This window comes from Mytilus edulis, chromosome 1 (assembly GCF_963676685.1).
Source record: "Mytilus edulis chromosome 1, xbMytEdul2.2, whole genome shotgun sequence".
Lineage (NCBI taxonomy): Eukaryota > Metazoa > Mollusca > Bivalvia > Mytilida > Mytilidae > Mytilus > Mytilus edulis.
In genome coordinates this window covers 59879234-59904983 of record NC_092344.1, presented here as the reverse complement: position 1 = coordinate 59904983, position 25750 = coordinate 59879234, and the positions used below count along the sequence as shown (strand labels likewise).

General features: G+C 30.3%; 1 protein-coding gene across 2 annotated transcripts; it reads right to left on the bottom strand.

The window, feature by feature from the left end:
- Positions 1 to 5844: 5844 nt before the first annotated feature.
- On the bottom strand, positions 5845 to 24359 carry LOC139514665 (phospholipid phosphatase 3-like). Of its 2 annotated transcripts, XM_071304131.1 has the most exons (7): positions 24213 to 24349; positions 18380 to 18531; positions 16674 to 16963; positions 14390 to 14447; positions 12666 to 12842; positions 11190 to 11272; positions 5845 to 7009 (listed from the first exon to the last, which is right to left on the bottom strand). In XM_071304131.1, coding segments are annotated over exons 1-7 (819 nt in total). In that variant the 5' UTR covers positions 24271 to 24349; the 3' UTR covers positions 5845 to 7008. The 2 variants fall into 2 exon arrangements, with proteins under 2 accessions (XP_071160232.1, XP_071160223.1); XM_071304122.1 differs by lacking the exon at positions 11190 to 11272 and having other exon boundaries at positions 24213 to 24359.
- Between the last annotated feature and the right edge of the window lie 1391 nt (positions 24360 to 25750).

The window sequence follows — 25750 nt, the reverse complement described above, 5'->3', positions numbered from 1 at the left end:
CATCTTTTTCCTGGTTACCTATTCTTTGTTTGAATTGTGAGTTAGGGGGAGGTGGCATGATGTAACAGGACAACACATGCTTTTTTTTTTATTGTACAATGACAGCTGACTATCTTATAAAATAAAATTGGTTCTAATTAGTGCTTGGCATTGAAATCCAATCGATTGAGGATACCTGAGAAATAGAAGGATGTGAATTGGATAACCAGTATATTGTTTCTTTAAAAAATTATAATTTCACCAGAAAAAAATCCATGTAAAAATATGATTTTTGAAATATTTTCAGCAAATAATATTGCTATATTTTCCACTGCTGCACAAGTCCTATAGTTATTGTCTTCGTCATTTAGTCTTTTTCTTATGGTGTACTGTTACACCACTATCCCAGGTTAGGGGATGGTTTGGATGCTGCTAACATGTTTAACCCCGCCACATTCTGTATGTATGTGCCTGTCCATCAGGAGCCAGTAATTAAGTGGTTGCCATTTCTTGCTGTGTTCCATATTTGTTTTTTTCATTCATTTATTTGGTACATTAATAAGGTTGTTAGTTTTCTCGTTTGAATTTGTGTTTTTTATGTCAATCTGCAATTAAAACATAGCAGTCACCAAAAGAAGTTTATGTGCCTATGGTCATCTAAAGTTTTTGAGTTGTATTGGTATTTGAAAATGAGATTGTCCGCCAATTTAAGAGAGTATTAGATTGTTATTTGCTGGTACTATCCCAACATGTAGCATGATCAACACCTAACAAAGATTTCTATTCAAACTGATGTTAGGGGTATCTTGAACTTTACTGAGGTACTATAAATTCAGAAATTTTGGCTTACATTAATTAATGCAATTTTCTCATTTTACATTTGTAGATTAAAATGCGATTTTCAGAAAAATCCTGTTTAAATCATGTATAAAATTTGAAAATGCAAGTTTATATTATTATGTTTATAACCCTGCCACATTTTTCACAATAATAAAAACAAGGCAATAATTTCTGAATTTACAGTATAAACTATTGTTGCTCTGTGGTAAAAGCCAGATGTCTACTTTGTTCTCCATTTTGTGAAGTACATTTAGGGTCTTCCAGTCATGAATAAATACATTGTATCTCCTCATTTCAATTAAATGTAAACTTTGGTTGGATTATTTTTAATATGAACTTCCAAAGGGTGATGTAAAACTAACTAGATAGTTCTCATCTCATCACTAGGGACTGTGTGTTGATTTGTGCTGTTGTTGGCTGTCTCACTGATGTAAATACAATTCCCCCTCCCCCTGGAAACCACTATAAAACAAGAATGTGTCCCCAGTACACAGATGCCCCACTCGCACTATCATTTTCTATGTTCAGTGGACCGTGAAATTGAGATAAAAACTCTAATTTGGGATTAAAATTAGAAATATCACATCATAGGGAACATGTGTATTAAGTTTCAAGTTGATTGGACTTCAACTTAATCAAAAACTTTGACCTGAAGCAGGACAGACAGACGAATGAACAAAAGAATGGATGAACGAACGAACGAACAGGCCCCTCTACTATCGTAGGTGGGGCATACAAATAAGATGATTCAGTGGGATTGACAACTATCAATCAGAGACAAAAGGATGTAGATGTAAGCAACTTAAAGGATTATCATACAGCCTTCAACATAGGGCATAACCAATACTGAATAATGAGCTAAAAAAGTAACCAACAGGACAAAATTTTAAACAATCAAAAAGTGAAAACCAACTGCCTGATTTATCTTAAAAACAACAAAATAAACACATTTGAAGCAGACACCAATCTACGACAACCACTGAAATACAGTCTTATTATTTGAGACAGGCATATAAAGAATGTGGAAGTGATAAAAATGTTTGTCAGCACTCAACTCCCCTTACCTGGGACAGTAGTGTAACAGCACACCAATAGAACAAACTATTAAAGTAAGTTAGAATAAATAAGTCTTCATTCATTAAATTGGCAATAAACACACAAATTAACCTAACAAAAGACCACACCAGTATTTAAGAAAGTGATCAAAGCTCTCTACAATTAAAGTTAAAATAAAAATAAAATGCTTTTAAAAATAAACTTTATTATCAACAGTAACAAGATTTTAGAAGATAACAAAGCTTGTAGATATTTTGGATTCAAAATATCTTTTTGTAGAAACTACAGTGTCAAAATAAATCAAGATCAGGCTGAAGATAAGTGCTTACTACCAGATCACATTTTTCGCCTTTTTTTCATGAATAAAATAAACAGGGTTTTCAGTAAGGATTATCTCTTGGTAAAAATTAACATAAAAAAGAAAAGATCTTAATCATAAATACACTTTTTTGCTTTAAAAAATATTTTCTTAATACCATAAATATTTAACTAAGTAAACACATTTGCTGAAACCAAGCAAACTATTCATTAAAAAATGCATCTGATATAACAAAAAAGATATCATTGTTATTGTGATTAGACAGAATGGCATTTTATTGTTAATATAAAGTTTCAGGTCTCTCAGCTTTGGTATTGCTTATTACGTGTCATGTGAGAATAGTTGAAATTATGTTTAATATAAGAAATACCAAATTTATTTTTCCTAGACACTTAAATATTAATTTGCAATGTTAAATGTGAAAAAAAGAAAGTAAAATGTGTAACATATTCTTTATAGTATATTTTGTATATACTTTATTTTATAGATTTTAAAACACACAAAAACTACTCCGAAGTGCATTCTTTATATCATTATGCATCTTTCTGTTATACATATCAGCAGTGGTTTTAAAAAATAAAAAAATTACCTTTTGCATAGTTAAAATTCATAAATTCAATCCTTAAAAAAATTATAAAAGGTGTTATGAACTGGGTAAACATTTTCCACTTTATCCTGACTATGAGTCTTGGGACCAATACAGATAACTATTAAACCTTACCAGGGCAATACAAAATCAGCCAACAAATAACACTACACTCTATTTAAACAAAAAATACAATTAATCTTATATCTATTCAATCCGTTATATAAAACCTTTCATCAGATATTGTAGCTAAAAATACACCCAACAAAAAGGCTTGAAAATCAAAGAAATATATTCAATGGAACTTTGCATAAATACTCTGGAAAAATAGCTTAAATAAACATGCAACAGTATAATGCCTATTTCTGTCATACATATGGTTTCAGTAACAAAGGCCAGACCTTAAATGTTAATTTCAAACAATACATATTATAAAAAACACCAAAAAATTTGTATACAACAAAAATCACAAGATCACTTTAAATATTTATGGTTATGAATTAACACTGTTGATATATGCATAAACTCAAGCTGTGAGCCAAACTGGCTACTTTGGACTAACTTTTGTTCATACTTTGTCTAACTGCCTTCAGATTCTTTTTGTATACAAATATAGTAGAAATATTTCATGAAAATAAATTTTGATCAATATCAATATTAAAATTATTCTCACAATCAACATTCAATTACAAAACACATACTTAAGGGCATACGATACAGTTACAGGGGAGGTAATGACGTTTCTTACTTAAATTGTTATTTTCGCGACGTCAAACTATGACTTATCGGGAAAAGATTCAGTTTTTGAATGATTTTTTTCATTCAAACTTATTTAACTTGAAAACGAGTTCATGGACCCCTCTTTTTTAAAATGCCGTTTGGTTTGTTTACGCGGGAAGATTATGTGTGCCAATTTTCATGAAAACGTAAATAGTGCAATTTTTTTTAAATTTGATAAATATACAGTACAAAATTATATTTTTGTTCTACATTTGTGAACATTTGATAAATATGGGTTATTTCTGAATAAAAAATGTATAAATTTTTAGGATACTTATAAAATACAGAAATTACAAATTGTTTAACAAAAACAATTTGTGTTTATCTTTTAAAACAAAAAAGTTATGTCTTTATTTCGAAAATGAAAATACGGCCACAAATCCGAATTTTGGGCAAATATACAAAATTTCGACCTCATTTTACTCAAAAAGTAGCACACAAAGGTATATTTTTTATTACATATTTGATTCAATCAGGTAAAAAATAGCCTATATGCAAATTTTCATCAACTTGTAAATACAGGATCAAAACTGTATCGTTTGCCCTTAACAAGACAGAGCAAAGCATAAATAAATCAAATATTAAAATAATTCTTTAAAACAGATTTAGTAATGTCAGTTTAATTGACTTCAATCTTAAACATTATATTATTATGTATTCTAAACAGTATTGGTGGGGTTTTGTTTTATTCGAAATACTGTAGTTATTTTTAAGTACAAAAATGTCCAATGACGTTCATAGTTGATTTCAATAATGAATATGCAACAAAATTGGGTCAGTTTCACTATCTTGAGATGCTTCAAAAGCCTTCCAAAAGTCAGATATTTTAATATGACTGTTATAACAATTATAATTTGATAGCTAGAGTTTTCAATTACATAAACATTTTGGGTTTATAAAAGGGGTCATGAGATTTTCATTCATTTTAGATATATAGAATCTCTATCCACTAAATCAATACATGTATATGTAAAATAAACTCTGCTATTAACCACACAATTTTTGTATAATCCAATAAAAAACAGTACTTTGTGTGGCATTGGCATTACATTTTCTTTACCATGTAAATTTATAAATAAAATTCTGGTTATAAATTAACACACACAAAAAAATGTAGGAAAACATAACAATTATAGTTTGATTGGATCCATTAAATACTGTTATAATTTTCTATAGCAATCACATGTAAATTTGTATATTGAAAAGAAGCCTAGTATATCTATTTATTGAGGAATATCAAAAATATGAATTTTATATACACTTGCATTGTACAATAAAACATTTGATTCATTATTTACATAAAATTAAACTGGAATGATAAAACACATTTCAAAATAAAGTTACAAAACTAAATTTAAAAAAAATCTATATCTCTTGTTATTTTGTCAACTGTAAATTAAACAGTAACTATACCAAATATTTAAGGTGAAATCAGACACCTTGACTAAAATTAATTTGGCTCGTTTAATTTTCACAAATTTTGACAAAATGTTTGATTTGACCCTTGCATTTTTTTTAATTACAAAAAACTTGAACCATGCATTTATCAGAAAAAAATCACTTGATATATAGCAGTTTGACAAACACTAATTTTGATCATTGAAAAACTTAATATTTCCCTAACAATACAATGTATTTAAAACATTCGGCTGATTTGTACAGAGTTATCTCCCTGTTGTGTTATGTACCACCTTGGTGCAACTTTACTTGACTTCATTGGTATGATTTACTATGTCTCATCCATTTTGCTTTAATTTAGCAAACAAAATTTGTTAAAACTAAATTGAATAGCTAGAAAATAAACAAGGAGATTGCATATTTAATTTCTACATAAAGACAATAGCAAATACACATGTGACTAAATGCAGAATGCTTGTTTTTACCATGCCCTTCGATAATTCTAAATTAATTTGTACCTCTCTAAATCATTAAAGTACAGTTTTGCCTTTTATTTAAAAAAAATATTTTAACCTTGGGTATTTCACCCACAAATCAATATCTACCTACTTCTTTGGCTTCAAAACTCTTGACCTCATTTGCCATGTTGAGGATAAATTAGGAAAAGTGCTTATTAACCTTGACATGATGCCTTTTATTTTAGTTAATGTTTGATATTTAGATAAACTGACCACATGAAAAACTTTTAACAAGCAATGGCACTACCAAACAGTAAGCCCAAGTTAAGCCTTTGAAAATTTTTAGAAGGCCAGAAAAAAAGCGCAATATCTGAGCTATTTAAGGAGCAACAGTGCTGTATTTTTATACTTGCTGGTTTCAATTGTTGTTTTTATTTTTTGCAAGCTGATTTTTTTGAAAACAGGTATTTAAAAATATTAATCTAAGATTGATTAATCAAAAATAAAAATATGTTAATGTTTTTCATATAAATACAATTGCTCAATCATGCCTGTTATTTGAATTTTTAGATAAATGATAGCCTTATCATCTGTATATGTGCAAAGCATCCTAGCAGGTATATCATAGATTTTAAATGTGCAAAATATATGAAGTCATCCAATCAAAATACTTATCTAAATTGATTTACATTAGAATCATCAATTTTTATATTTTATAAGAAAATAGTTTCACAGAAATTTCAATGCATGGATGTGCAATAAGCTAATCATTGTTAATTGAACAGAATAAATTTTTATCATTGAAAAAAAATATTTCTTGTGTATTTAATCACATTTTGTTAGTATTTGACTTCAGGAATAATATTAGACAATTATGTCAATAAAATAAATATTCCAAAAAATATATAGAGTTATCTCCCATTAAATTATCTTTGCATAAAGTACAGTTTGCATAATGCCTTGCATCAAATCATATTTTATGTATAACATTTTTTAAACTAAAAAACCCAAATTTAAATAAGATTTTTAATGTCTTGATTTACGACAAACAGCCAGATTTGCTTTTATATTACTTAAAAATAAAATCTATAAAATACAATAATTCAAAATTAAAATGAAAGTTGAACAATTTTGCATGCATTGGTGGAATTAAGACATATCAATCAAACAAGCTATAAAACATTGGAAAACACATTGCTCCATTTTGTTCATTCATAGAATGAGCAGCAAATTCAACAAGAAGACTTATCACATTACACATTGAAAGACTTTATACAAAATAATTCCCTGATTGCTTACTATTTTACAGAATTTTTGTAGTTGCACACTGATATATAATTAACAACTTATTCATAAATTAACTTATTGACTATATACAATCACTGGAATGATGCTGACATCTTCTAGTCAACACTTTCATCAGTTGTTAGGTGATGTAATTGAGATACCGCCATTGTTGGGGACAGTTGACGAGTTGGACGATGATTCACTATGGTCATCGTTTCGTGTGGACTTATACAGGGGAAGCCCAGAACTTGTAGCGAATGCTGCTGTTTTTTCACACACCTTCGGTAGATCTGATATGAGGTAAATCTGTAAAGAAAAAGAGGATAAAAGATAAAATAAAAATGCCTTGTATTGTTAATTACAGGTAGTTATAACTGAATACTGTATACGTAGATTCATGATTATTCACGGGAAACCAATTTTCATGGATTTTTGGGTAAAGGTCAACTTGAAATTAATATGTTAAGCGTAGCACACATTTTTATAGGTTCTTATAATTCATATGAAGACTTTTAAAAAATCATGAACTCAAACATCCATGAAAATATAATTTTTCCTGAATCCATGAAAATTAGTATCCATGTAAATAAATGAAATCCACAGTAGTGATTAAACAGTCTTTCGGATAATGGTTTTATTGCATGTACATGTATCAAGAATGATCAATCCATAACATTAATCAAAAGAAGGTTGAATCCGGTCAGATATACACATTAGGGGATGATGGTTATTCCGGAAACATTTGTTTTGTTGGCTATGTGCTAGAGAAAAATGTTACCCTTATATTAACCAATATAAAGCTGGCATATTAACATGTATTAACCTATTCTAAATATTCAACTTTCACAAATTTAAATTAAAACAAGAATGTGTCCCAAGTACACGGATGCCCCATCCGCACTATCATTTTCTATGTTCAGTGGACCGTGAAAATGGGGTTAAATCTCTAATTTGGAATTAAAATTAGAAAGATCATATCATACAGAACATATGTACTAAGTTTCAAGTTGATTAGACTTCAACTTCATCAAAAACTACCTCGACCAAAAACTTTAACCTGAAGCGGGACAGACGGACGAACGAACGAACGGACGGACGAACGAACGGACGGACGAACGGACGGACGAACGGACGCACAGACCAGAAAACATAATGCCCATAAATGGGGCATAATAAAACAGAGGAAACATTCATACAAATTGGTAGAAAGATAAACCATAATACAACATGTACAATAGCCCTCAATCAGAAGGGGATATACATTCTAAATGTAGAAATATAAAATAGTTCATAACTTAAACATATGATTGCTATAAATATCATGTATAAATTTGTATACAGTTATACATTGGAGTTTTTCTGTTAACTTTTAGTGTGTAATTATTTTAACCTTATATATTTATCAAACAAATCATATTATTGTGACCTTAAACATACTAAATATGAATAGAATGAGAGGTGATGTATACATTAATGAGGCAGCAAACCAACAACCACAAACAACATCAGAACACAGTATTGAACAATAGACAGAAGTCCATGCAATATGTCAAGCTCTAAATCATTCTCTGCTATTTATGTAACTATAATTTCAAAATATTTACAGACATTTTAAGACTATATACATTTTTGAAGACATGCCACAGCCAAACAGAATATATCAGTCTAGTAGTAGAGATATTGGATTAAGAATGTAAAGAAGTAGATCAGACCACAGAACCTTTAGAAAAATAAATGCAGTGATGTCATCAATGTGAAAAAAACAGATTATATCAGTCTAGTAGGACAGACATTTGATTTTGAATACAAAGAAGTAAATTAGACCACAATACTTTCATAAAACTAGAGGCTCTAAAGAGCCTGTGTGCTCACCTTGGTCTATGTGCATATTAAAGGAATGACACTGATGGATTCATGACAAAATTGTGTTTTAGTGATGATGATGTGTTTGTAGATATTACTTTTCTGAACATTCTTGCTGCTTCCAATTGTCTCTATCTATAATGAACTTGACCCAGTAGTTACAGTGGAAAATATTTTGTAAAAATTTACAAAATTTATGAAAATTGTAAAAAATTGACTATAAAGGGCAATAACTCCTTAAGGGGTCAATTGACCATTTTAGTTATGTTGACTTATTTTTAGGAATTGCTTTGCTGTACATTATTGCTGTTTACAGTTTATCTCTATCTATAATAATATTCAAGATAATAAACAAAAGCTGCAAAATTTTCTTAAAATTACCAATTCAGAGTATTGCCTGAATGGTCTGAAAATTTCAGGGAAGATAGATCTTGACCTAAAGAACAATTTTATCCTGTCAGATTTGCTCTAAATTGGTTTCAAAGATATAAGCCAACCAGATGCTCCACAGGGCGTAGCTTTATACGACCGCAGAGGTTGAACCCTGAACGGTTGGGGCAAGTATGGACACAACATTCAAGCTGGATTCAGCTCTAAATTTGGATTGTGATTAAATAGTTGACACAGCATAGATTTCTGACACAGAATGAATGTGTTCTAATGAACTTAAAAAAAAAAATTTCTCTTAGAGCAATTCACTATGCTGTTGAATATTAATCCTCTCAAAAAAATGTTTGAAGAAATTTTCTTTTTTATTTATGAAATTTCAAATGAGAAAAATTGAACCCAATTTTTTTAATCACATCCCCCTTTCCCTTATTCCAAAACTAATCTCAATTAAAATTTCTAATGGAGTTTGCAACAATAACTACTCATTTAAATACATCATAAAATATTAAGATGTAAAAAAACTGCTTGTTATCACTAAATGGTAAAGATTATTTTAATTTATCAGTTGGTAGTAAAAAGTGAATATACATTGTATATTGTATATAACAAAGATTTAAGTTGATTCTGGACAAAGAAAGATAACTCCAATTAAAAAAAAATCTTGCTATTGCACAATATTTTGCAATTAGATATTTCTTGCTTACTATTCTGGACAAAGAAAGATAACTCTAATTAAAAAAAAATTTGCTATTTCACAATATTGTGCAATTAGATATTTCTTGGCATTGCGCAATACTGTGCAATTGAAAAGACTTGCTATTGCACAATACTTAATATAATAATTTTAGATCCTGATCTATACCAACTTGAAAACTGGGCCCATAATAAAAAATCTAAGAACATTTTTGGATTCTGCATATCAAAGAACCCCAAGATTTCAATTTTTGTTAAAATCAGACTAAGTTTAATTTTGGACCCTTTGGACTTTAGTGTAGACCAATTTGAAAACAGGACCAAAAATGAAGAATCTACATACACAGTTAGTCATAAACCTTGTGTTAAAATTTCATAGATTTCCATTCACTTTTACTAAAGTTAGAGTGCGAAAACTAAAAGTATTCGGACGACGACGACGACGCAGACGACAACGCCAACGTGATAGCAATATACGACGAAATTTTTTTCAAATTTTGCGGTCGTATAAAAACTGAATTTTACCATATGTACTATTTTAAGCCATTTCGGCCATCTTGGTTTGCAGGCGGGGTTATCGGACACAATTTTAAATCTTAATACCCTATTGATGATTGTATACAAGTTTGGTTAAATTTGTTTAAGTAGTTTCAGAGGAGAAGATTTTTGTAAAAGATTACAAATATTTATGAAAAATGGTTAAAAATTGACTATAAAGGGCAATAAGTCCTTGAGGGGTCAACTGACCATTTTGGTCATGTTGACTTATTTGTAAATTACTTTGCTGAACATAATTGCTGTTTGGCACTTCGGGCCAGGTGAGCTAAAAAGCAGTGATGTTGTAAATGAGGTTAAAGACAAATAGGGAGCAAATAATTCATTTCAAAGATTTATTTTCTAGGCCCCATATTTCACTCAGATCACATTTTGGTCATATTTAAATCTTCTAATCCATACTTTCTAAATGTTAGAAATGACAATGACAGATTGCAGGTAATAAAAGGATTGATAATATCTTTAGTGATGTGACATTTCAAACATTTAAATCAACATGAAAATTAAATAAGTTTTCAAGGACGTTAAAAATCAATTGGAAACACACACAAATATATGGTTAAAATTAAATATGGTTTGAACAATAGTAACCACATTAGTTTTTAATAGCAAAAACGTAAGGAATACAGATTTTTTAGGACCAATTGTACCAATAGCCAGTTATATTAAGGTGAGAACCAAGTGCAAAGAAAACACAGGGCACACTGAACTAATAGAAGTTGGCTAAAATTTGATAGTGAAAACAAAGATTGTCTAGTCAATCAAAAAGCAATCCCACCCCCTTGAGTATAATCTATATACTATACATATGATTAGATAACTCACATTTTAATAGTTTATGTAAAATTACTAAAGCTTTAATATTAATATCTAAGCAGTTGAGGAATAAGCTTAAGTGATAAACTACTTCATGGTTAGTTCAATGTGCATCATTTTAATTCAGGTGGATTATGAAAGGCTGTTCATAATATTTATAAAGTATTACCAAACAATTTCATAGGAATATGAATCAGATCTTTTTCTGTTATTTGTTCTCATTTTCCATTTCCATATAGGAAATGACATTAGCTGAAAACCAAATCATGAAATGAGAACAGCTTTCAATAATAAAATTTACTGTGTATGTTGGAAGAAATCAAGTCTCAAATATGGTTACACTATACTTTGTTGCAAATAATATTGTCAAGTGAAAGTGTAAAAGCAATAACTTTTTTAACAGCAGTATAAAAAGGATATAACAATGTAAAGTTTATGGAAAAATGACAAAACACTCAATGATAGATAAAATTATCTAATAAGCAAGATTTACTTTAATTTTAAATCTTCCATATATATTTAAAAAAGTGTTAGGTTATTCAGACTGCAGACAAGAAAGTTGTTATATGTACTAATCTGTGTGAGGGAAAAATCAACAAAAGTATAACCTTTTTTTCAGTATGAAAACTTTTCTTGCATGACCAGAATTTGAAAATTAAAAAATTAATATGATTTATGATATTCAAGCCAATTGGAAAATATAGCAAAGATTTTTCAGAATTTATTTTGTATACTATGAATTATCTCCCTTTAAACATTTGTTTTGGTAATACAAGTATTGTGAATATTTAGTTGTAAAAACCATCTAACATAAATTAAGAGGGGGTCAGGACCTTTTTCGGGACGTCGAGATCAGGGGTGTTTTCAAGCTTGGGATTTCGGGATTGATTGTATCGGGATCCTGAAATTCTTGTTTTGAATTTCGGGATGTCAGGATTTAAATTTCTTTAAATTCAGGACCTCTGGATTTCATGTTTTTAAGCCCGGGATTGCAGGATCTGGACCCCTCCAACCCCCCCTCAATTAAGAATTAAGAAGGAAACATAGTTTTTTTTCTTTTATTTAACAGGTAATAGATTGACAACAGAAAAAACAAGAATGTGTCCTCAGTACACGATTGCCCCACTCGCACTATCATTTTCTATGTTCATTGGACCGTGAAATTGGAGTAGTATCTCTAATTTGGCATTAAAATTAGAAAGATCATATCATAGGGAACATGTTTACCAAGTTTGAAGTCGATTGGACTTCAACTTCATCAAAAACTACCTTGACCAAAAACTTTAACCTGTGAAGCGGGACAGAAGGACGGACGGACGGACAGACGGACGGACGAACGAACGGACGGACGGACAGACACACAGACCAGAAAACATAATGCCCCTCTACTATCGTAGGTGGGGCATAAAAATTAGAAAATAGAAATCATGTTATGTATAACTAGTAGGTAAAATTTAATTTTATTTTTAGCTTTTAGGCCTGGCGAGTTAAATAAAATTAAATTATGTGAGAGCATCACAAAAACACATATCTGGTTTGAAGATGCCAGTAACTTTACTTTTGTGAAAAAAAACCCAGGCAAATGCTCATAAAAATAACAATATTTATATTGTATGAAGAAAAAAATCTCATGACATATACTTACTGTAAAGAAACAAACAATAATTCCTAAGATAGCACCCCCTAACACATCACTCCAATGGTGCATGTAATCTGATATCCTAGTCAGGGCTGTGTAGTATGCCAGGAAAAACGCCACCAACTGTAAAAATGGTCTAACCAACCAACACTTCCGCCACTTAAATTTGATTTGTAAATAAACCTAAAAATATATCATATACAGTTGAACTATGTGGTGGTGTATTTGATAGGTAATAAATTTAAGTTTGCTTGTGTGTCTGGTGAACAAAGATACTGCAGAGTTATCCCTTGTATTCATAGATGAAACCATGGGCTTAGCAATAGCATTTTTTCCCTTAATTTATGATACATTCTATTATCAAAACATTTCATATATAACAGTTGTAAAAAATATCAACCTTTATTCATTGGACTTTGGATGTGTATTGATTGATATTTCAGTATTAGATACATATTTTTTTTTATTGGCTTTGATCTAGCTGTCAGTTACTGATAAAACTCTATGATCTGTAGTTTTTGTTTTGGGGATGTATAAATACCCTGCTACCTCCTGTCTGTGTTTTTGTTATTTGTTTTTTCTGCTTTGTATCAATTTGATGAGTTAAGCCCTTTTATAGTTAGTTTATATATGTTGTGCTGTTACTCGACTGTCCTAGGTTAAGGGGAGGGTTAGGCGCCCATAAACATGTTTATCCATGCTTCATTCTGTAGGTGCCTATCCCAAGACGAAGCCTATAATTCAGTAGTTGTTGTTTGTTGATGTATATCATATTTTAGTTTTTGTTCATTGTTTTTTACACAAATAAGGTAGTTAGTTTTCTTGTTTTTACTTTTTCATTTCAAAGGATTTTTATAACTGACAATGTGGTATGGGTTTTGTTCATTGTTGAAGGCTATACTGTGACCTATATATTTTAACTTCTATGTCATTTTTTCTCTGATGGAGAGTTGGCAATCATACCACCTTTTCTTGTTTTTATAGGTATACACTGTAAGATGTAACATATATTTATTAACCAACTAAGTACATTATTGCTAAAAATGACTGGTTATTAAAAATAACATTTTTTCTGTAATGGCCCTGTTTTCCTGTAATGGCCCTGTTTTTTTCTGTAATGGCCCTGTTTTTCTGTAATGGACCTGTTTTTCTGTAATGGCCCTGTTTTTTCTGTAATGGCCCTGTTTTTCTGTAATGGCCCTGTATTAATGCCCAGTTTGTCTGTATTAAGCACAGTTAGGGTATTTAATGAAGTTAATAAAATTAAGCTGTAAAGAGTATAATACCTTTTTGTATTTTACTTAATTCAGTAACCAGCAACAAACATTAAAGAACCATATAAAAGGATCACTGTTCATCCTGTTTTTCAACACATAACTTCTTTCAACTTAATATCTTGGATATTTGGCATATTTAAAGCTTGATCATGGTGAAGTATAAATTATTTTTTTCAAACTAAACTGTCATTAAAAGAGTATGAGAGTACATCAAGTTGGCAGCAACACATACACTTTTTTCAGTTGGTTAATAAATGTATTAAGAAATGGCAGTTTTTATAATGGCCCTATTATATGTCCTTGGTCAGTAATAATGGCCTCAAATTCTCTGTAATGGCCCTTGGCATTGCCTCGGGCCATTACAGACTTCCTCGACCATTATTACAGACCTTGGATATATAACAGGGCCATTATAAAAATACCCATTCATTAATACTATAGTTAATGACTTACCACCAGATATAACATACAGAAGAATGCAAATGATGTGTGTCCTGATGGAAAAGATAACCTGTATAATGAAATTAAAAGTTCAAATATGTAAGCTCAATTATAATAAAAGCATGGTCAAATGTGTTATTTGAGAAAAACTATGAAGTATTATAATTACATGCATTCTATTATATCTTTATCTATACAAAAGTAATTGAAGTTTTATAACATGATATACCCTCATCCTAACGATTGATCGAAGTCCATAATGAATTCCTTAAATAACTTAGCCAGGATGCTGTTTTTAATAGTTCTTATTTGTTGCTTTGATTTTCTTTAAATTGAATCAGATTTTGTCAGACAGACCCTTTTAAAATTGACTATAAGATATTGGTATGCTCATTGGAAGGCTGCACAGTGGCATCTAGTAGCTTACATTCCTGTTATTTTGACTCTTGTAAATCATTTCGGACTCTATTTGGCCTTTTTAACTTTTTTGGATTCGAGCGTCACTGATGAGTCTTTTGTAGACGAAACGCGCGTCTGGCGTATATACTAAATTTAGTCCTGGTATCTATGATGAGTTTATTTGTAAATAGATGTGTGATTGTTCAATTCCACATGTCCTTATTTCTATATTAACTGATTTTACTGAAAAGTGCACATTATAGTATTCAATTTAGCACCACCTACATGGCTTAAAACTCTATTCTAAATTATCTATAATTTGTTGATGTGGAATAGATTTAGATTTTGCAAGAATAAAAATTCACAACTTAAATTTATACAACATCTGTTGTAATTATGCAGTATGAGTATCTATGAAAATCTTAAGTAATTTTACAATTTTTTCAATTGTTCAAGTATCAACAATTACTATATTATATGCACCAGAAAAATTCTGAATTAACAGTATTCAAATTTATAATTCCTACAACCAATGCACATTGGAAGCTATAGCTTTGCAAAATCTAGTCAGAATTTAATGCTGAGTTCACACGTAATACGAATTCGATTCGCATTAACTAATTCGAATTGGTTTAATTCGCATTCGAAACATTTTTAAAACGTCCTTACGCCAATTCTAATTCAAATTGGAATGCGCGTCAAATTCGCTTTCCTGTCCTAACAATGTTAACTTTTAATTCGGATTAACAAAAACGTATTTCTAATGCGAATTAGTAAATTTGAATTAGCCAATTCGAATCAATTCAAATTAAACCAGGTGCTCCGCAGGGCGCAGCTTTATACGACCGCAGAGGTCGAACCCTGAACAGTTGGGGCAAGTATGGACAAAACACTCAAGCGTGATACAGCTCTGAATTTGGATTGTGATCAAATTTTGACATTACATGGTTTTTTTTTACACAAAACAAATGTCAAGATTTTACAAATCAATTAAAGATTTCTTCTTCAAACTTTTTAAATCTAAAATTAAATAGTTGACACAGCATAGGTTTCTGACACAGAATGAATGTGGTTTTATTTATGAAATCTGAAATGAGAAAAATTTAAACCCCCCCCCCCCCTTTTTTCACATCCCTGTTTCCCTTTTTCCAAAACTGATATCAATTCAAATTTCTAATGGAGTTTGCAACAATAACTACTCTTTTAAATACATCATAAAATATTAAAATGTAAAATAAAGTGCCTGTTATCACTGAATGGTAAAGATTGGTTGGTAGTAAAAGTGAATATACATTGTTTATTGTATAAAACAATAAAAAAAAACTTCATCAGCAACATTTTATATTGGCAAATTTCCAATGAAGTTATTTACATAAAGTTATTGGCAAATAAAAATAGAAAATGACATCATAGTCATGTCTGGCAAATGTCCAACATACATTATCTAAAAACATTTTAGATAAGATAAGGAAAAAAAGCTTCATCAGCAACATTTTATATTGGCAAATTTCCAATGAAGTTATTTACATAAAGTTATTGGCAAATAAAAATAGAAAATGACATCATAGTCATGTCTGGCAAATTTCCAACATATATTATCAACTACTATTCTATACAAAGAAAGATAACTCCAATTGAAAATTAATTGCTATTGCACAATATTGTGCAATTAGATATTTCTTGCTATTGTGCAATACTGTGCAATTGAAAATTTCTTGCTATTGCACAATACTTAAAAGTAAGAGTGTGTGAACGTGATTAGCGGATTCGATTCAAATTAAAGGTACGTGTAAACGAGGCATAATATTTCATTCTTAAGATATTGTGGTATGATCTCATTTTAACATAATGCCAAGACTATTGCTCCTTACTAATTCTATGATCAATAAAGTCTAACCTGGCTTCTTGTAAAGCATCTGTGTCTGTACTTGTACAATCATGTGTTTCAATGTAGCCTGTTTTTGTAGAACAATTTGATAAAATTGCTGGTTTGCATAAAGACAGATAATGTGGGCGTAATCTACCCAAACTATATTTAGCAATATCTGTTGTCAACTGTGTGACCGCACAACCAAAAAGAAATGCACTTATCCCTCGATAAAGAGTTTTGATATATGGCTTGTTTTTGAGTGCACTGCTACAGTCTCTTTTAAACACAGATAAATGAATACCCTCTGTTACAATAATCTGAAAATACAGAATAATTTTCAAGTTAATCACCAGAAGCCAATCATGGATACATCTTTAAACATATAATTTCAGTAATGGTTAACTCGAATAATTCAAGCCCCTTCCGTGTCCGATTTTCTCCCACACGAGGGCTTGAACTCCTTATTATCATTGGCCGCGTCGCCTGCTCTCTGTGAGAGAGAGCCAATCGACAGTGATCAGGATAATGAGCCTGCACAACTGTCTTGTAATTGTCTTACCAAACACGTGTGTTCAATTAACACAAATTCGATAATAATTCATTAACATCAATTAACATCAGTTTACATCATTTAACATCAATTAACATCTGGAACTCCTCCTTCTTTAGCTGCCAACTTAGTAAAAAATTCCCATATTGCATAGCGGTGTGAATTTTCCGGTTGACGGTCTTTATCGAGAAAGACGTTCAGGCGTTAATGTAGCCTTCGTAGATCAGCGGAATATAACGACTGAATTATTCGGGTTAAGTAATGGTTAGCACTACTGTAAATTCAGAAATTATTGTGAGGTTTTTATTAATATGAATAATGCGACTCGCATTAATTAATCCTTGCATTCTAGTCCATTTATGAAAAAGCGCAATAATAAATGCACACAATAATTTCTGAATTTACAGTATATATTTGGGAAAAGCGCAATAGGATGAGAAAAAAAATCTGCAACATGTACTCTGTTTCTTACTTTCAATTGAAGTATACATGGTGAAGGAGTTTATGATGATAATAAAATAGGAACTTATCTCATTCCTGCTCATGCTCATTTGAAGTTTTAAGGGATATGAGATAGATCAACATTTGCACATACAAAAACTTTAATTTTTGGATAACTGCTTTTCTAACAAGTTTGTGATGCCAACTAAACGGTTATTTTGTTAGATAACACAATAAAAGGATGGCTCATTAAAATTAAAATTCAGACCTATTTGCATTTTGGGCCAGAACTCCTAATGTTTACAAATATTTACTATTACTATATGGAGGCAGTGATTAAAAATAAACACACCACCCTTTAAATACTATTGTCAATTTAGAAATGTTTGCTATGTTTTGTATCAACAAAAATCTAAAAAGGATATCATAAAATTAATGTCACATTAAACAGAACTTCATTTTAAATTCTTCCTAAATTGTTTGTATGCATGCAGTCAATCCAGTCATGTCAGTGCTCGTTTCCTGTGTCTTTGTCCATTTATCAGTGACATTATAAGGTCATTTACTTTTAAGGTGGATGGGGGTCTAAATTAAAATCCATAACATTTTTTAATAATTTGTCAAAATGTAGTTTATCTTAAAATAAAAGAAGAAGCTTTTTGGGATAAATAGCTGAATGATTCATATAAAAACATTGTTGCACATTCATACCAGCAATATGTAACATTAGCATTATACTTACTGTTATAATTGGCACACACATGCCTATTAAACACACTACCCATGTTGGTACTGTATCAGGTTTGTGTGGGTGCATGAGACTTTCATCATCACAATAGAATCCTCTACTAAATGGCGTGGCATGGATCTTTATTATCAAAATAGGAATGGCAACTGAAATATAATGATGGTGAATATATAAAGGTTATCTCTCTTGAACCTACTTCACAAATTCATAACAAGAGGCTCTCAAGAGCCTGAATCGCTCACCTTAATTTTTTTGGTTAAATATCTCATCAATGATTATTTTGGCTTTTCAATTTATTTAAATGTTCTTTGAATCGTCCTATTTTCTTCAAAAGCAAAAAAAAATCATTTTCTCCTATGTTCTATTTTAGCCATAGGAGCTATGTTTCTGACATACAAGGAAATGAAATATAAAATTTATACTAGATACTCTGAAACTCATTTAGCCTAAGTTTGGCTGAAATTGATACAGCAGTTTCAAAGGAGAAGATTTTTTAAAGTAAGTCAACATGATGAACAAATTGTGAAAAAAGTCTTTAAAGGGCAATAACTCCTTAAGGGGTCAATTGACAATTTTGGTCAAATTGACTTATTTGTAGATCTTACTTTGCTTAACATTTTTGCTATTAACAGTTTATCTGTATCTATAATAATATTCAAGATAATAACCAAAAACTGCAAAATTTCTTTAAAATCATCAATTCAGGGGCATTATACCTGAAAAACCAGTTACCCAATTCGGCTGAAAATTTCAGGACAGGTAGACCTTGACCTAATAAATACTTTAACTTTCTTGTCTTATTTGCTCTAAATGCTGGAGTTTTTGAGATATAAGCCAAAAACTGCATTTTACCCTGTGTTCTATTTTTAGCCATGACGGCCATGTTTTTTGACGAAATAAAAAATAAAGCACAAACTTTATTTTATACACCCTACTGATCATTCAGTTGAAGTTTGGTTGAATTTGGTTTAGTAGTTTAAGAGGAGAAGATTTTTTAAAGTTAGCAAATATGATGAACAAATTGTGAAAAATTGTCATTAAAGGACAATAACCCCTTAAGGGGTCAATTGACAATTTTGGTCATATTAACTTATTTGTAGATCTTACTTTGCTGATCATTTTTGCTGTTTACAGTTTATCTTTATCTATAATAATATTCAAGATAATGACCAAAAACTGCAAAATTTCCTTAAAATTACCAATTAAGTGGCAGCAACCCAACAATGGTTTGTTTGATTCATCTGAAAATTTCAGGGCTGATAGATCTTGACCTAATGAACATTTTTACCCCATGGTAGATTTGCTCTAAATGCTTTCGTTTTTGAGATATAAGCCAAAAACTGCATTTGACCCCTATGTTCTACTTTAAGTAACAGCGGCCATGTTTTTTGACGGATCAAAAATCGAAGCACACACTTTGTGCAGGATAATCTAAGGAACAATCATGCTAAGTTTCATCCAAATCCATTCAGTAGTTTCAGAGGAGAAGATTTTTTAAAGTTAGCAAATGTGATGAACAAATTGTGAAAAATTGTCATTAAAGGACAATAACCCCTTAAGGGGTCAATTGACAATTTTCAATCATATTAACTTATTTGTAGATCTTACTTTGCTGATCATTTTTGCTGTTTACAGTTTATCTTTATCTATAATAATATTCAAGATAATGACCAAAAACTGCAAAATTTCCTTAAAATTACCAATTAAGTGGCAGCAACCCAACAATGGTTTGTTTGATTCATCTGAAAATTTCAGGGCTGATAGATCTTGACCTAATGAACATTTTTACCCCCATGGTAGATTTGCTCTAAATGCTTTCGTTTTTGAGATATAAGCCAAAAACTGCATTTGACCCCTATGTTCTATTTTAAGTAACGGCGGCCATGTTTTTTGACGGATCAAAAATCGAAGCACACACTTTGTGCAGGATAATCTAAGGAACAATCATGCTAAGTTTCATTCAAATCCATTCAGTAGTTTCAGAGGAGAAGATGTTTGAAAAATTGTTAACGACGACGACGACGACGACGGACGCCAAGTGATAAGAAAAGCTCACATGGCCTTTTAGGCCAGGTGAGCTAACAATGTCATATCATAAAAATGTTTTGGGGAAAAAAGATTATTTTTTCACACTACTAATTTCTCTTTTTACATCCCTCTATACGGTGCAGTCACATGCATGTTCATATGTACCTGTATTCAACATCAAGCTAAATCAATGTTTATATGCGAGTAAACTCTAAATCCATGATTGTAAAGTAAAATCAAGAGAATCCAGTGAAAAATCACTCTTGTTAGTATTGAGTGAATCACTGTAATGCAAAGGTTATTAATGGTGATTTTTAGTAATAACACTCAAGAATAAAATAACAATGGAATAATAAAAAGACATTGCAGACAAAGTGGCCAGATTTAGAGTGTGTGCTTAGGTAAGGTATTTAAATGTCCAAAGCATTTTCTTTTCTAACATGGAGCATACCAGTATTTTTACCATTTTGAACCATTATGTCCTCTTGCCTTTGTGTCCTGGTAAATCACCAAAATGACAGCGCAAAAATCCCCAAGCCCCCCTTTTTTGGTTCATTGAAGAAATCAATTTTAAAATCCGATTTCGTAACTTATGATTTATACAATTACTTTTTTTGTAAACATACTCATGATGTTCAAGTATTTTAAATCTTTGAGTTTGTTTGGTTACTGTCTTGCTGCAGCGTACCTCATGTATAAAAGTTAAAACATGATTATTAAGATTGCATGTGCATCTTTTTTTTAAGAAGAACATGCCTTGAAATGAAGCTGTTTTAAAGGTGGTTTTTATATATCTTATTCTGAAAAAAACATTTCATGCAATGTCTTCTTAAATTCTAAAACAATTTGTTCCAAATCTATGACAGCCTTAATCTTCCTTGTGCAAATTCTGCAGTCAATGCCACTGCTAATGTCATGAATGTATGACTCTCAAAAATATATATTTCCTGTACATTATTTTTAATTCTTTTAGTACAAATTTAATTTTTACATTTTATAAGTGATTTTACATCAATTTCCTTCCCCTGTTTTCCTGAAAAGGATGTAGGTCAGACCACAAAGTTAACCAGAATTGATTACCTGTCACTTGACTGATTGATGACATGACAAGTTAACACTTATATGGTCATTAATAGTCCTGCATGAATGATTATACTTACTATTAGAATCAATTTTCTTGTAAACAAGGTGTAAATTATAGAATTAATTTCTTATGAATGAAAATTTTATCTGTACATGTACAAATTCAATTAACTGCGCAATTACCTCTTTGATCTATTTCAATGCCTTGAGGCATTTGAAATAATGGTAATAGTATGAAGTTCCATATGACACTCTCATAATACTAAAGGAACAAAATAATGTTTGCCTTATGGAACTCTTTCTCATACAACATCAATTGCACAAAAAATAATTTGGTGTTTATTTCATTTCACTTTTTTTTTTAATTCTCAGTCTCCTTCCAGGGCTACAAAATTGTTAGTACATTTGTACTTTTTTTCTCATTTTTTTGGGCAAATATTTTGCCCCTCCATTGGCTCCAATACTGATTCTGGTTATAATTTTATCACAGAATAAACCTGTATTCAATTTGAACATGACGTTTGAACATTTGCACAAGAATACATATGAATGCATGCTTAACCCTGATGCTTTTGTTATTGTAAATGTTCAATGTTGCACATTCATGATATTACGTAACTTATCTATATGAAATAGATTATCAAATCACTTTAGCAATTCCATATATCATGTATATAGTACATGTATATATATGAACAAGGTTCAACAATTATGGCTATATCTGTGTATAGTACAATAAATTCTTGATACATGTATATTACCTATTGATTGAATACCCTAAAATTAAGTCAAATATATACCATTTAAAAAGTAAAGCGCTTTAAATATTTGATGCAATCACATTTCTAGAATTACCTTGTTAAATTCAGATTAGTCATGATAAGTATCATGAATTATTTAAACGATAGGTAAAAAAAAATTAAGTTTACATTCAGCAATTACTCCTTGTACAACATATAAATTAAAGTGAACAAATGATTTAGTGAACATACAAGGTATATATATGGTCCTTGTACATTGTATATGTCATTTAATTAACTGCATGTATTTGTTAGACAACAGGAAAAAAATATTAACTACACACAGACCATAAAAGAGATAAAGGGAATGAATTTAAACCAGAAATCTACCTGGCACATGACCCAGGAATTAAAAAAAAAAATAGTACTTAAAACATGTCAAATTTAAAACTCATGATAATGATGACATAGGTAAATATATATATATATATATATTTAAATGGTTATGATCTGAAAATTTACTTGTATAAACTGAAAATAGGAGAGTCATTTTTTCTTTCATCCTCTAAATCAGGGTTTCCCCATGGCCTGGGTCAATTATTTTTTTCGCCACGTCTTTCGCCAAAACAATATATTTTTCGCCACTTTATTATTTTTTTCGGCAAGTAACATAACTATATTTTTCGTTTGAAATTTACCTTTTTTTCTTACCCCCCCCTTTTTTCCCTTAAATAAGATGATTTTGCCCCATTGTGTCTATGATTATTCTGTCAAACTTATTTTAGAGTCTACATTTAATGAATAAACACTAAACATTTACTTTAAAACAACAGATTTTGTTTTTAACATAAAAGGGAAACATATTCATTGTATTTTAAACAACTTTTCTAAATGAGGGGGCCACTATACTTTTAATAATAAAGAAGATATAAGTCCTGGAATACAACAAAATTAATGGACATGTTTTGATTATATAATACCGGTATAGTTAGTAGAGAAAGTTTCTTTAAAAGAAAAATATTGATGTGCCCTTTTGTACTAAGACATGGTTTTTACAACAAAACAAAAGCTTTTATCACATGATATTTTGATCCCTCATTTCATGTGTAGTCACTAAGTCATAACATTGAAGGACTACTCTCATTCGAGGGGTTGTTCCCAACCTTTTGGATAGATTTCTTCATAACGACAGTTTTCTTTTCTTGACCATCGTACATGATTTTATACTTCTTAATCTAAAATTTCCCAATAAAATGGCATGAATTTTAAAGACCAATATGTGTTTTTAAAATGATTTTGAAGACAAAATCCCAGGCTTAAAAAAAACGTGAAATCCAGAAGTTCCAAATTTAAAGAAATTTAAATCCCTACATCCCTATATTCCAAAAAAGAATTCCCAGAATGGCCAGATCCCGGAAAGGGTCAATCCCGAAATCCAAAGCTTAAACACACCCTATCCTGATGTCCTTTAAAAGGTCCTGCCCCCTCAATTATGAAATAATTTCATAACATAAATTTAGCAAAAAACAAATGTTGAAAGAGGGGTCAAACACATGCAAGTCATAAAAAAGGGGGAGGGGTTCTGGACAACCATTAGCTGTGCAGGGGTGTATAGCCAGTCATGGACTTGGTCGTTAAAAACTCCCAATTACCAACAATTTAAGATCCTCGTGGGTAGTCAAGAATATAAATGAGTAAAGAAATACATTGTAAAATGTTCTGATACCCACAATTTTCACAAACAATGAAACATGACAAACGAGGGGTATTCATAAAATTCACAAATTTAAAATTTAATTATATCAAGTGATGATTTTAATAGCACTTATTTGAATCAATAGACTTTTCTTTTATGTATAATATAAATACAGTTTCAAGTCCTTCAACAACTTCTCATACATGTACTTTCCAAAATATGCGACCGGTCGTGAACATCCTTCAGATATTTTCACTGACGTAGCGGTACAAATACCTACCGATAAAAAGACAAATGAAATCGATGAAGCATCGTACAATAACAGACTGTTTTCCCATATTGTTATTATTATTATCCTTGTTAACAAGAAATAAAACCTTCCAACTTGTCACAACATTTGACACCTGGTGAAGGGAGACAACCTTAGTGGAACGATGTTTAATTTCTGGAACGGAACAGGGTGTTCCGGTTGAACTGCAGTAATTTATCAATAAATGTTTTATTTAGTTATGAGAATCGCTGTTGTAAAAAAAGACTATTCAAATATAAATTGAGCCAAATTCATTGATATAGATTCTTATTATGATAATCAACATAATCCTAGTGATATTATTTTCCTTAATTTATACATACCCTTACCCTTCCGGAGAACCTGAGATATCAAACCAGTTTTTGGTCGGGTTTTGTATTGCTCATTCTTTTGATATCTTTATAAAGTGTTGCTTGCCTCTTTTTTTTTCGTTTTTGTCAATGTGTTGTCAGTTTGTCTTTGATTCATGTGTCTGAATATTCTTTTATTTTCTTCATCCCCTATTTATGAGGGCCCTCATGGGGTTTTTGATTATGTGATTACTTGGCCGTTTTTTTAATGATTATTTGATTATTAAGCCAAATATTTCATGATTATTTGATTACCTAGGACTGTATTTTTAGTTTATGATTATTTGATTACTAAAGATAAGCAAATATTTAATGATTATGTGATTATATTGGCAAAAAAATGGTGTTTATGTGATTACTAGGACCCCCCCCCCCCATGAGGGGCCTCATTTATTATGAGGGTAAAACATTGTATATTAATAGTTACTTATTATGTGTCTGAGATCAAACAAACAAAAAACAAGAAAAAAAAACATAAATTTAATACTCTGAAATTATAAAAAAAACAGTAAGAAAAACATGAAAAATTAAAGTAATTTCTGCAAAAAAATAAATAAATATTAAAATTGGCAATAAAAGTCATTTTAAAATCAAACCTTTTAGAGTTATCTCTACTTTTAACTATAAATTCATTAAATATTAATCACATTTTTCTGAATTTATTAAAAAATTTAGAAATAAATTGAAATTATAAATATATCTTAATTTTAATGAATATTAATGCATTAAGCCCATATCTGTAATACATTTTTCTAATCTCAGGAAAACGTCCATTTGCAATTTGGAAGATAGTCAATTTGATTTTTACAAAAAAATGATAATAAATGTATCATTTCCACAAACTTTCCAAACAACTGAAGATCTTTATTTTTCGATTTGGCCATGTAAAAAACAAACCAATGTTAAGTTTGTTATACAGATATTGCTCGAATGTCTGACAGTACACAGTGTATAACCTGTTCTAAGTTTCCTTTTGTGGAAAGAAAGATTGAGGTACAATTAAGCATGTAAAGTACTAGTGTATACCATTATTTCTTGAAAGCATATTCACAGGGCAAAAAAATCACTATATTTTACTTAAAATGTTATTTTTTATAGTTTTAAGTACCACCAATAAATCATGCAAAAGACAATCCATTAAATGGTGAAAAGCATACA